The sequence below is a fragment of the Gallinula chloropus genome, assembly GCF_964237585.1.
Source record: "Gallinula chloropus genome assembly, chromosome: 16".
NCBI lineage: Eukaryota > Metazoa > Chordata > Aves > Gruiformes > Rallidae > Gallinula > Gallinula chloropus.
In genome coordinates, this window is record NC_140101.1 from 10,916,266 (window position 1) to 10,929,680 (window position 13,415).

Below are 13,415 nucleotides of genomic sequence, written 5' to 3' on the forward strand. Positions count from 1 at the left end.
CTTGCCATAGAGTCAGGCTACACAGACAGCTTGCCAACCCCTGGATCTTAAACCAACGCGTCTCCTCAGGCAGAGATCATATTTAACTTCAGGAAGAATCTGGCAAGAGGAGATGCAGCAGAGTATCGCAGGTAAAGGCTGCAGGGGACTCTGCAAAGGCAGCAAACTCCAGCTGTGTGGACATGGAGCCTGTGGTGAGAACTCAGCTTGCTCACAGGAGGGTTTAGTAACATGACAGCCAGGCAGTGCTGCTCCACACCTGACCAACACAGCACCCCGAGACTCCCACCTCAGAGCAGCTTCCCCCCACATTCAGCACCTGGTCTTCTGAAGTTTCCAAGAAGAGCCCATTAGCACAGGCACTGCACTCTGCACCTTCCAAAATCAAACTGGTCCCTGATCCCTGCAGTCACAGCAGTCCCCACTGCAGCCTCAACTCCCTGAAACGTACCTGCTTTCAAGGGTGGGAACGGAAAGGAGAAGTACATGGGTGGGGAGTAAGAGGTAGCGACGCTGGGGAAATGAAAGCTTTCATCTACAGCAGTCTGGAATCTGATGAGTTATTACCTAAAGAATTAAAGAATATGACAAAGACATTATTATTCAGCCATAAAATGCAGCTATGTATTTCAGACTAGATGACAACAGAGATGAATACAAAGCTGTGTAGTGTGGTATCCTTGATCCATTTGATCCCTCTGCCTTCAAAAAATAAAACACAAACCGGTATCCAAAGTAGCAAACCCATGCTCCACCTTCCACAGGGACTCTGCTGCAAATCCTAGCCAGCATGATGGAGTCAAGACAACAGCCCTCTCTCTCTACATTACTCACTTTAATGATGACTGACACATGAATCATGTCAAATGAAGTCCTGGATATGTGAAGTCCTCTTTCCTAGTAAGAAATCTATGGCAGAATCCTGCCCCTTCCACTCTTTTAAGTTCCTTCACCCTGGTCCCCAAAAGGTAAAGCATGGCAATGCCAGAAAATCATTGAACAGAGTTAGTTGCCTTTGATGTCATCTCTGAGGAAGCATGATCGTAGCCGATGGTTTTGTCCTGAGGCTCACTGGTGATGGCTTTATCGTTTCTTTTTAGTTTCCTTCTTGGGTTTCTTGCTTATCTGTGCAGCAGTTGCCTTTGGCTTCTTCACTGTCTCTGAATTCTTGGGCTCACAAGTGTCTGAGTCCTACAAGAATCAATTAACAAACAGTCAGTAACTCCTTTTTTACAGTTTGATGACAACTCACTTTGGGAATTTGAGTATAAGCCAAAGGAAGCCAGGGCTGGGTATCCGTGTTGGAACCCATCTATATCACACTGAGTCTGCATTTAATGAGGCTCAGGCAGTGCCATCTCTGTTTCCTCTGCCTGTGCTCTCTCATGAGCCTGAGTTTATGTGCTGAAACAGCTCATTACCACAGGAGCCATTAAAGGTGTCTAAAACAGGCTTTAAAAAACAAAACTGGCTTTAAAGAGAAGGAGAAAAGCAAGTCTAAAGGAATACTGTGCAAACTAGGAAAAGCAGAAGATACCATACAATCACCAGAGTGTGTGGAAACATTCAGCAGGTACTTCTGCCAAGTGTTAATCATTATCATGTGCGAGACAAAAAGTATTCCTCAAAACAGCACCAGGGATGTCAAGCTCAGAGCCTCTAAACCAAGCCCAAAACCCAGGCAGGGGACTGCAAGCAAGGCTCTCTTCACCTGGACTAACAGGGAATGCTTAGGGATCCTGCTTGTTTCCTTCAGGGGAGATGACAGATAATATTTCAGCCATGGGAAATAAAGTCTAGTTATCTTGTAAAAACACAAGGGAACAGCGCCAGTCTCATCTGAGAAAGCACACACATGCAGATTGCCTCCTTTCATTAAATGCATTTGAGTATAAATATTGCTTTAGCATCTTGGTTTCTATCAGTCAGAGCGTGCCAACTGGAAAAGGACACACAAAAAATGGCTGAGCAAGACATGCTAGTTTCAAGCTTCCAAGACAGCGCTCCAGATAATGGAGGGGGAGGCGAGCATCTGACAGAATCCTTTTAATCAAGGAGCTTGGTTCAAACGTCTCTCAAGTTACTGGGCTATTACAGTTCACATCTGTGTGGCTTTCCAAGGAAGGAGACTTGGCTGGCTTTCCAAAGGCTGTAATCGGCGCACGGGGAGCTGGCAGGCTCTGGAGAAATGGAGCAACACGCAGTTATTACTCAGGGATGTAGTGTGCTGCTGCCATAAAGGGAACACTGCTGCCTTCTAATGTTCAAACCAAGGTAGACTTCAAAGCCTGAAGCCTCCAAGACAGAGAAGCTCCTCAGTATCCCACCCAGACTCGAGTATCGTTCCCAAGATCTTGGAGGGGTAGCCTCTGGTGTTTACAGCCTTACAAATTAGCTGTATGGACAGTAAATCAAGAGGATGGAATACATATAAGGAAAATAAAAAGCAGAGCATGCAAACATCAAAGCTTGCTTGCAAACTTAAAACAGCAACAGGTCCTTGAGCTTTTATCGTTTTAACTGGTGTCCCAGTGTTCAGTGTCCCACTTCAAATTAAAGCTCTCAGGTTTTCCAGCTTCCAAGAGTCAGAATTTCTCAAAAACCCATCAGGGGAAACCACAGACTCTGACAGAGGGGGGCTGGGGGCTGCAGAGGAATGGTGCACGATTTGCAGTGCCACTGCATCGTGCCTGGCGGCCACCTGCTTCATCTCCCTGCTGCTGCTCCTGTGGCAGGCCTGGCAGGAGGGAGCCCTGTCACTAATCCAGTACATCACACGGCCAGTTATAGGGGAAGGAGCTGGGTGATGCTGGTGATGCACTGTATCCTTCACACTGCACCTCACCCTCAGGCCTTCCCTTCCCCAGATGGGCTGAAAATTTCCATGCTTCCTCTGCACAAGAGGGAACAAACGTGGCCATAAAGATAGCCTGGAAACAAAGCTGCCCCTGCTGAGCTGCTCCTGAAAATAAACCACAGGCATCTCTATCAAACCACCAACCCCCTGAAATATCTGTCCCCAGCACCACTGACATCACCAAGCACACAGAGCTCTTTTTTCCAGGAAGATGCAGGTCACCTCTGAATCAGAGTCCTGTAGCTCACCTCAACCTTTCACTTTAAAACTCCTGTGCTAATTGCACCTAAGGAGCCTCCACTTGCTGGCCAGGATTGGGTGTCAGTACTGAGAGCTGCCTTCCTCACGTTAGAATGTACTGGAAATTTCACCTGTATCTTGTTTCCAAAAATCCCAAACAAACCAGAGCCCGAGTCATTCCTGCAAGGTAAGGCTTGCAAAGGGACAGCCTGCCTGGCAGTCAGTAAAGCAGATCAGAGGCAGGGGTCAGGAACAGCATGTGCATTCAGCACACTTGGTCAGTGCTTCAGCTCACTTTTTTCCCCGAGATTCAGAGAGACCCCAGCTCAGGGGTTTGTTCCTGATTTCCTAACCTGGGGGTAAATCACAAGTCAAATGCTGGAGGTGGGAAAGCTAAAAGGCAAGAAAATGAACACTAAAACTGTCATTAATCCCAGAAGCAGACCTCTGTATCTCCATTAACTATTCAAAGGTCCCTCCCATCCTATTTTCTCCATGCCTGCCCACCCATATCAGTATTAAAGAGCATTACTTACTGTTTTATGGGACTTGGAAACGGGCAGGATTATGGCTAGCACACAGATAAGCTGGAAAATGGCCCCAAAGAAGAGTCCATAGCGTAGCACATTCTCCATGAACGTGGGCTCAGGGATTTCAGGTGGGGAGAAATCCAACTCAGTGGCCATTGTGAGTGAACTCTTCTGCTCACGCTCTCAGGATGATTGGTTACTACAAGGAGGGGTAAAACAAGAGCAGTTATTTGCATCATGCTTTCTGGTCATCACTTTTCATTATCAGAAAAGGACAAACTCCTGCAGTTTGGGTTTTTTTTTAAGACAGACCCAATAACAACGAGGAAAATCAAAGTTTATTGGATGCTTGGCTCTACCACTGGGCTACATAAATAGTCCTCAAAGGCCACTATCGGCCTATTTGCAGGTGAAGGTACAACAAACAAAATACCTACAGTCATGAAATGATAAGGGGAAGCTTAATGAGCAAGAAACAGGCTTCTCCCTGAAGTGGATCATTCAGGCAAGGTGACTAGTCTTCATTTTTATTTATTCTGTGTGTGGTCACAGCCTTGTTGGTTTGGATAGTGTACAAAGCCAGCTACTACTTGAACAAACCACACAGGAGGAATGCCTGGTGAAGGCAAGGGATGAGTTACGTGTTTGAAGTTAAGCATGGCTTCAGTGGCTGCTTACACCAAGCCTGATGTACCTGCAACGGTCACACAGGTAGTTTGTGGCAGAGTTCAGTACTGATCTCCTGGGTTCCACAGGCCCACCCTTGCTCGCTAATGGAGCTGTCAGTTCATTTTATGACTGACTAATGGCTTTCTACAATAAGGGAGAACCCTCCTGCCTCAGCTGCTGGAGCACACCACAGAGTCCCAAAAGGGAAAGTCAATTAGTCCAAGATGCCATCAGAACTCGGTTGTGATCAGTGTCTTATTCAGTCTTCCCAAGCTGTGCGATCCTGGGGTGTACTTACTGAATCTGCACTGCTTACTGATACTCACAATTCTCTGGGTTACTAAACTTGGGTGTGAGATTTTGCCACACACACGTTTCAGCTGAACAGCAGTGATTTCCCTCTGAGAAATTAAGTCCAAAGCAGGGTCTGTATTTCTCAGGCTGGGAGGTTTCTACAATCTGCAGACATGACCCAGTTCAGACAGACTTAAGTAAAGTTTATAACTGATAAATTTGAGAGTCAATCATCAACACAACAGCATTGTGTAAGAGGGGAATGTCACGTGGGGACACACTGACAGGAATGGTATGTAAATGACAAGAACTAGTTCTTTTGGTTTAATTCAGCTAAAGTACAGGCTCTGGTTTGGAATTAAAAAAAAAAATACAAACCAGGAAAAAAAATTCCCCACTGCACAGCCTGCCAGCCCCTGGAATACAGAGACCATGGAATGCCTGCTGCTGGTGATTCAGCTGAACAGATCAGATAAGGGTGTGAGTATATGTAATCCTGCCTTTGAATCAGGAGATAAAAATAGGTGACCTCTCAGGGTCCCTTCCAGGTCTGTGCTTCAGTAAAAGAGATTTCTTAAAAATTCTGATTAGAACTCTGCAAGCTGCACAGGACCTGTACGTGAAACTGGAACACACGCTGGGTCTTTCAGGTTCAGCACGTCCCAGAGCAGAGCCAAAGGCCACAGCAGACACACAACGGTGCCAGCAAAGAATGCACGAGTGAGGCTCATCCCCAACTGCTTTTACCTTTCCAAACTCCCGCTCCCCCAACCCACAAAGGCAGCAGGATCATAAGGAAAAAACAGAATCATGGGGAACTTCACCCTCGAGTTGCATTTCATCTCAGCTTTATTTTTGGGCTATCTTATGAAAACGTTATCTTTGCCCAACCCTTTCCTCAAACAGAACAGGAAGGGATGGTGCTCCATTCCTCACCCGGAATTTTCTCAGGACAAACTCCTACTGCTAATCCTGATTCATGCACCTGAAACACAAACAAAGAAAATAAACCAGAGACTGACACAGCGAAAACAAGAATATCCCTGTCGTCATCTTCCACAAGTCTCCCCTCCTTTCCCCTATTCTATTTCACCTCCCTTGAGGGTATTAATAGTTTTCTCACAAATCCCAGGTGACATGAACAGCACCAAGACCTCTCACACAGGCTGGCAGCAGCTGCCACTATCATTTTAAGCACCATCCCATGAAATATGTTCAGAGAAGGCCTAATGTCAAGCTCCAAGTAGTGAGAGTAGAGTGTGCTTGCCTGCTCTCACTGCAGCCACAGCAACTCACATTCAGACCCTTCACTTTCATGCAATCAGTAGAGCTGATCTAATATCAGCAAAACTCTTCCCTGTTTCAAAATCTCCTGTGGTGAACACAACACCCAAACCTGCACCTGCACGGAGCCTAAACCTTCCACATGTGAGCAGGCCAAAGCTGGGCCCTGGGGAAGCAGGGCTCAGCCCCCCTGGGGAAGCAGGGCTCAGCCCCCCTGGGGAAGCAGGGCTCAGCCCCCCTGGGGAAGCAGGGCTCAGGCCCCCCGGGGAAGCAGGGCTCAGGCCCCCCGGGGAAGCAGGGCTCAGGCCCCCCGGGGAAGCAGGGCTCAGGTCCCCCGGGGAAGCAGGGCTCAGGTCCCCCGGGGAAGCAGGGCTCAGGCCCCCCGGGGAAGCAGGGCTCAGGCCCCTGGGGAAGCAGGGCTCAGGCCCCCCGGGGAAGCAGGGCTCAGGCCCCCCAGGGAAGCAGGGCTCAGCACCCCACACGCTGTGAACACACAACTCGCACAGTGAGTTTTCTCACCAAGTGCTACCTCCTAACCCAGCAGGTCCCTGGAGGATAATGGAGAAGCTAAAAGTTTCACCACTTGTTACTTCTCCACAGCTATAAACCACCTTCTTCCTCAGCTATTGATATGGCTATGCTTACAATAATTGTTCTCACACTGAGTGTAAAGATCAGGTCTCCTGTTTCAGTTGCTGAGAGGAAGCTTCCTCTGACCCCAGCAGCTTACTCATCTGGTCTAACAGCAGCCACTGCCTCTGCCCACATGCCTGGCCATCCTGCTGGAACAGGTCACAGTTTGCACTGTGCTACAGAAATTAATTTTCACTGTCTGTTTATAAACATTCAGTCTTCCCTCTATTAGGGATCTACCCCCCAGAAAAGGGCCTGGTCCTCCAGCAAAGCCAGAGCTGTGCCACAGAACGAGCAAGGGAATCCTCCATGCTGCAGGCTCATGGTTTTGCTCAGCAGCACCCCTGGAAGAGGACACAGCCATCTCCCTGGGTGCAGGATCAGGCACCAGGATAGACAAACACTTGCTTTCAGGATCAGGGCTACAAACGAGCCACCTCAGCAGAGCTCTGCCAGACTCAAACCCTTCTTTTTGTTTCCCAGCCAGCATCCTCAGGGCCTAACGCTATATAAACAATTAGTGCAGGGCAAAGCCACAGGAGCGCTGCAAGTAACACACACCAGCTGCCTCTGGGGCGGGGGATGAATTAAGAGCGGCAGCACCAGCGCGGAACTCAGAGCTCCTGCCGAAGGACGGGGCACAAAGGGGCTCGGCCTGAACTGCTGAAACAACGCAGCCGGCGTTGGGACGGAGACGGGCCGGCTCCGCGCGGCCTCGGGGCGCGGCCCCACGCCCGGCAGCCGCTGCACCGGCCGCGGACCCCGGAGTCCCTCCCGCAGAGAACGGCCCCGCGCTGCTCCTTGCTGCAGGCCGCCCATCACTCCCCTGCCCCCGCAGCTCTCCCACCCGCTTCCCGGGGAGGCCGCAGCAAGGCCGAGGCCGAAGCCGCCGCCCTCCTGCCCCCTCCCCACGGGAACCCCGTTCCCGCAGCCCGCCCCAGCAAACCCCGGCCCCGCTCACCGCCCCGCTCGCCCAGGCCTCGGCGCCCCGGAAGTGATCCCCACACGGCAGGATGTTCGCCCCGCCCTTAGCAACCGCCCGGGGCGCCGCGTTGCTAAGGGCGGCCTGCGGGCGGGTCGGAGCCTGCGGGGCCCGAAGGCTCCTCTGCCCGATTCCGCCCGAAGCGCCCCGGGCCCGGCTGTGGGCGCCGACCCCGTGGAGGGTCCGCAGGGCCGGGCCCGGGCGTTTACACCTCAGGGTTAATGCACTCACCCCCCCGAATCAGCGTGAGTTTCAATCGCCATCATGACAGCGTGGCCTTTGGGCCCCGGTGGCTCTCTCTATCCCCGGGGTTCCGATTGCTCCCCTGAGGCGCTCTGGCAGCAACAATTAAGCCTCACGCTTCTGGCGCTGCTCTTGCTGAGGATTTTATTAATTCCCTGATTGGGTATCCAGCTCGGAAACAGAGATCTCTCTCCAAGATGACCTACAAAGGAAAAAATGCCTCGTGCTCCCTGTTGCTGGCTTATGGTATTTGAAGAATCTGATTTGTTTTGCCCTTCTCCTAACCCTAAAATATCAGTTAGCGCCAGGGTAGTTTTGCTGCAGAGCTTTGTTATCAGAACACCTAAATGCTGCAGGGAAAACCTAATCTGTTGCTTATCTGCTGAGGGAGTAAGGTATGGCATTTGTAGTAAAAGGATTTCCTAGGCTGTAACCAAGCATTTGAATTAAACGGGTATTAATGAAAACAATTTCAAAGGTTTTGAGCAACTGGATTAAAAACCCTTTCATCTTTAGTGCAGAAGGCTTTACAGACAACTAGAGAATGCCCACAACTATGAGTTGCAGAGGCCAGAGACGCTTGTACAAAGACATTCTAGCATAAAAATCCTAACAAAAGAAATTACTTCTAAATAATTACCAGAGCTTTCACTGCCCCTGGTGAGTGGCTGCACTGGCTTCAGGGCTAAACCCAGGACTCAGGAAAGGCAGTAAACCCTGCCCTTTTGGCTCCCAAACACATTATTCAGGACAGCAAAACACTGAGGAGGGAGAAATAATTCAGTGAATGTCAGAAGAGATCCTATCAGTGTGGATTAAACAGCCAGATTAAATTCTTCCCAGTCCTACAGGTACACCAGATTCGGTGGTGCTGCTGCTGTGTGCACATACCTTCCCACGGGCTCTGCTCCTTGGGGTTTGAAGTTTGCAGGCAAAGGGGAAAAAGAGGCACTTAGATTGCAATCAGTACTGTAGGTTTTCTTCCTTTCACCTCCACTCCCCCAACAGAAACAGCACTACCTATTTAAAGTAGAAATAGGCAGGTGGGGGACTGCTAGTCCCCCCGCCCTGTGACTTTCCAACACCCCCACAGCCAAGCAGCGCTGCACAGGAGACACTCAGCCTTTGAGCTGCAAGCAGGTGGTGCCATTAGCCCGCTTTGGCTGCGCGCCTTTCACCAGCACCACCCTGACCCATTCTTTTCAGCTGGTTGTGAAAGGATAAAAAAGAAGCTATTTCTTAAAAAAAAAAAAGTATTTTTTTTCCCAAAGCCTACGAGATGTGAGTGGGTTTTAAAGCTAAAATCGATTCAACAAGAGTAACTGGCAATTTTGTCAGCACCCAATTCAAAGTAGAGACAGAGCTCAGGTGTGATGTATTTCTCCGAATCCAAACCATCTTTAGGTGTTTTAGTTCTTTCTACATTTATTCTTTGGTTTGCATTGCAGCATTTCCTGCATGTCTTTGCCGTGAAACCTTTTTATTGCCGTTCCTTGTACGTGTACCATAGCCTTGTGCACCAAGGTCTCTTAATATTCAGCTAGGAAAAAAAAATATGGGAAATGAAATGATAGAAAATATGTAGACCAACACCCACCCTGCCATGTCGAGAAGGGCTGTCGTTGGAGTAGTCATTAACCCTTCATACCCTCTCCATCCCAGAGTATGAAGGTCTTGGTGCTTCCCAAAATCAGGAGTAAGGTCCTCAAGCGTGGCACTGGCAGCTGAAGGACTTTGGTGAACTCATGAGTTAGGACTGAAACCCTATTTATTGATTCTGGCTGTCATGTGATGTGTAACCTTCCAGCCAAGGCTCCTTTCCAAACTGAAATGGGAGTTGTAAGACCAAAACCAAAGTCCTTAACTACTGAGATTCACTGCTGGCATCTGAGCAGTATCTGTCAGGGTTGGAAGAGGAAGGAGATGGAATTTAGAGAGCCAGACATTCAGGAACCAGCAACTCACAAGCTTACAGCTGAGCGTAACGTGCTGACATCTGGCTGAAACTCTTGGCAGTTCACTTGGGCGATGCTGAAATGCTCCAGCAGCTCTGCTAGGAAATAAACAGCCAGACAGGTACGGGCGCTATAAATGGATCTCACCCGCAGAGCTCATCAGGCCTCCTGACAGATACACACCTCGCAGGCTGGTGCCATTTGTTCTATTGTACTCTCAGTGATACAATAATGTTTGAAGATTAAGCAGGCTTTTAACTCTCTGAGACAGTCTTTTCTGATCACACTTCCTTGCACATTTTGAATTCCTGATTTTGTCCATTTTTAATCTGATCTCTTGCTTCAGACTCATTCTCATAGTGCAAACTGTCCAGAGGGACTTCTTCCTTGAGATTATTGTGACTAATGTTTACATCCAGCTTCCTACCAATCTGAATTCCTCAAGGGAAAATTCTCCCTGGGGAATCTACTGATGTTCAAAGGACTGAATCTGGAGGATCTGAAGATCCAGATCCCAGCACTTTATCCCTCCAAGGTGGAGAAACCAAGTCCTGTACAATTTTCTAACTGAGAGTCTCACCACACCCACTGGGTTTACGTGTTGGGTCTTCTGTTTGTTCTTCAGGAGAAACTGGCAGCACGGGCCAAATCTTGTCTTTCTGATTTTTGTTTCCTTGCCTTTCACAGAAGTGATCGTGTTTTTGTGAAGAACTGAGGAATTAAAGTCATGGTGTACACCCTGGTAACAGACAGCATAATTGAATGATTGATGGTCAAGTTATAAATGTGCTTTAGTTCTGCCACTTGGGATAAGACATTTGAACCAAAGTGTGTCCCATCCTACCTCTAAGATGGCAAATCTAGGCAGAAAAATGTAACTTCTGGATTTAGGCAGTTGTGTTTAATGTAGCGCTAGGGCAGCATCTGGGACTACTTAGTCACCAGCACATCTCTCAAGCAAGAGCAAACCACAGAGGAGAGTTTGGGGGTTCCCTCAGGAGTGATGGGCTTGGAGCAGCTCAGGACCAACAGCCCCAATCTCTGCCATTTTGGAGAAGTGCAGGAAAGCTCAGAGCTGAGATAAGGGATGGGGTTTTTGCCATATGATGAGTTACTTCCTACTGTCCTTAGTTTCAACCTCACAAGGTGAACAAGACCATTTCACATGCTGCTTGGCTTATCTGACACTGTGGGTTGTGCAGCTGGAATAGACACAGGCAATTTTTTAAAGCATGGCACAGAGACTGGAGGAGGTAAAGCTAAGAGGAAATCAATATCTGGGAAATTGCTGCAGGATCCTAACACTGTGTCCTGTGTCAGTGAAGGATTGGCACTGAAATAAACTAGCTGGCATGTGTTTCTCCCAAGGACCTTCGGGCCGTTAGGGCTGCATGGATATGACTCCATAATCCAGCTGTAGGAGGTATCTGTGGCAGCTTGTATCTTGTAGACTCTGTCAGGCTTACCCACTGCTCACTGCTAACCTGAAGTCATGGTCTGTGGGAGGCAGTTTGAGTGTTTCATACCCCTGTTTTGGGAGCAGGTGGGTGCTAATGACAGTAGCTGTGTCAGGGAGGAGAGGTGGGGAGAAACCGAGCAGGTTCTAGGGACAACTCAAGAGATGATTCTAAACAGAAAAAGCCATTCATTTTGCAAAACAAGTTTCTCATCTGTTCCACCAAATTATTATTGAGCCTGTCCCTAAAATGAAGTTCCTGTGAGGAATGCTGTCACACAACAAGTACATTTAGCCTTTGAACCCCCCTGATATGCACTGAGCAGCTCTCAGGCTGTGAGGAGTGCAGAACTGCAGCCAGAGCCACCCTCCCATGCGTGCAAGGGGCTACCAGCTCCATCTGCATGACCACCCCACTGAAAAATTGACCACAAGAACATCAGCTCAAATACCTACCATAACATGGATGGATGCAGAACGGCTCCAAACACCACTGGATCCTATCGCAGTCTGTAGCATCTTTGTCCAGAGACACTATCAGCCAGAACACCCATTGTGGGACTCATCGTGGGAGGCTGGAGTGCCGGCAGCAGTGGGGATCAAAGCCGCTTTTGCCACAGGGGAGGTAGCCTTGCTAGCCAGAGAAGTAGCCTTGCTAGCTCAAGAAGTCTGGTGGAGGAGCTCCACAAATGACCCTTCTGGGTCCTGGGAAGATGCAAAAGTTTTGACTAAAGCCGGGACAGGAAATCCCGGGGACAGAAAAGCTGCTCTGTTTAAGCTGTTTCAGAACTCCTAAGCTGTGTACACCCCAAAGAGCCTGAAGGGTTTTTAGAAATTTCTATTGCCTCCTGCAATTAATCTGAAGTCATAAAGAGAGCCTGTTGTTGCATGAATCGTGCTGGGCCCAGCTGTGCATGACAGGAACCCAACCCAGGCTGCACAAGGAAACTCCTAGGACAATGGAGCTTTGTACAGCCTTTGGAAGCAGCTCACTCGACATATGAGTGTGGACCACGGCTCTCCTAACCCAGCTATAAACAAGTCAATATAGACAGATTCCTCTTGATCTGAGAGATACTGCCTAGCATCTTACAGCAGCTCTGTGTAAGGCAATGGGCTAGGAGGAGGGAGAATTTGCTCAAAACCATGCTACAGGATAACACCTTGGCAGAGTGTAGGCTCTCAACTGGTTTCACATGGTCTGATTCATCTGTTCAGCCAGTGTAGCACCAAGACAGTGGAAAAAAAAAATAAGTCAGGCTGAAAAATCGGTGCAACTGGCCTCACACATGAGAGAACATGAACAGATTGTTTCAAAGAAAGCAAACAAAAATCCCTTTCCAGTTTGCAGAGACAGCGTGCAGCCGTGTGCATCAGTACAGGGATCCTGGAAAACCTGCTCCCCAGAAATCCCCTTCTCTGGGGCTCCTGAGTGGATGATACAAGTGATAACGTGCCGCCTTTGCACGGCAGCTGCTTTCCCCTTGAACAGGCCAGTGCCATTCCTTCCTACAACTGGAGGAAGGCAGAGGTTCTTGCTTGTCTTCATGTTCCCCTGTTTCTTGATTCCACTAGAGAGGCCCTGGTCAGCTGTTCTGTTCAGGATCAGCTTGCACTCTGCTTTGGTCCGTTCAATCTTTTTTCATGATTTCTCAGCAAAGTGGCCTGATCCTGGTTTGATACCAGAGGGAACCTGGGCCCTTGGAGCACTCAGGGCAAACAGGGAGAGCCCAAAGGTGTGAGTGCACATCTGCATAAATACAGGGCAACTGCTGCTCAGCACCACAGAGTTGTTTGGCTCGCAGAGCTCACTTGAGCCTTTCCAAATGGTTAGTGCTTACCAAGAGCCCACAGCGTGGAGGGAAGATACTGCTTCACTAAGAAGTTGAGCCATCATCACAGTGCTGATTTCTCACCTTGGCAAGAAGCAAAGGGGCAACAACAGAGTTAAACCAGTGCTGAATGCTTCAACCCCCTGCACCACAGGCCCCCACACTTACACCAGACTCACCATCCTTCCCTTACAATCCATCTCTGCCACCAATAGCTGCAACCAATAGTGCTCTGGTGTGAGGTGAAGGTATTCAGGTAGATATGAGTCATCTCACCTGCGGAAACTTCTTTCCAGCATTGAGTCATGTAAGCCCTGAGACTGGAGGGTCTGAGTCCCCATCAATTCTGGGCATTATGAAGTCAATACTAAAAATCTGACAGGTGGAACTCATGCTGGCACCTCATTTTTAACTCCTCTGAACTGTCCTGGTCTTCTTGG

The 13,415-nt window shown here is 48.9% G+C and overlaps 1 protein-coding gene across 2 annotated transcripts; it reads right to left on the reverse strand.

The window, feature by feature from the left end:
- Positions 1-609: 609 nt before the first annotated feature.
- Positions 610-7,490, reverse strand: MANBAL (mannosidase beta like). 2 transcript variants are annotated; one of them, XM_084271731.1, is made up of 4 exons: positions 7,469-7,490; positions 5,527-5,575; positions 3,634-3,826; positions 610-1,191 (listed from the first exon to the last, which is right to left on the reverse strand). In XM_084271731.1, exons 3-4 carry the CDS (start codon positions 3,781-3,783, stop codon positions 1,084-1,086), a joined length of 258 nt encoding a protein of 85 aa, XP_084127857.1. In that variant the 5' UTR covers positions 3,784-3,826; positions 5,527-5,575; positions 7,469-7,490; the 3' UTR covers positions 610-1,083. The 2 variants fall into 2 exon arrangements, with proteins under 2 accessions (XP_084127857.1, XP_084127858.1); XM_084271732.1 differs by lacking the exons at positions 5,527-5,575; positions 7,469-7,490 and adding an exon at positions 5,338-5,400.
- Positions 7,491-13,415: the final 5,925 nt, after the last annotated feature.

Bases quoted from the DNA above. Each gene is read 5' to 3' on its own strand.
- MANBAL (XM_084271731.1), bottom strand. From the start codon at position 3,783: ATGGCCACTGAGTTGGATTTCTCCCCACCTGAAATCCCTGAGCCCACG. The intron at 1,192-3,633 runs GTAAGTAATGCT...TGATTCTTGTAG, and splicing joins TTTCCAAGTCCCATAAAACA to GACTCAGACACTTGTGAGCC.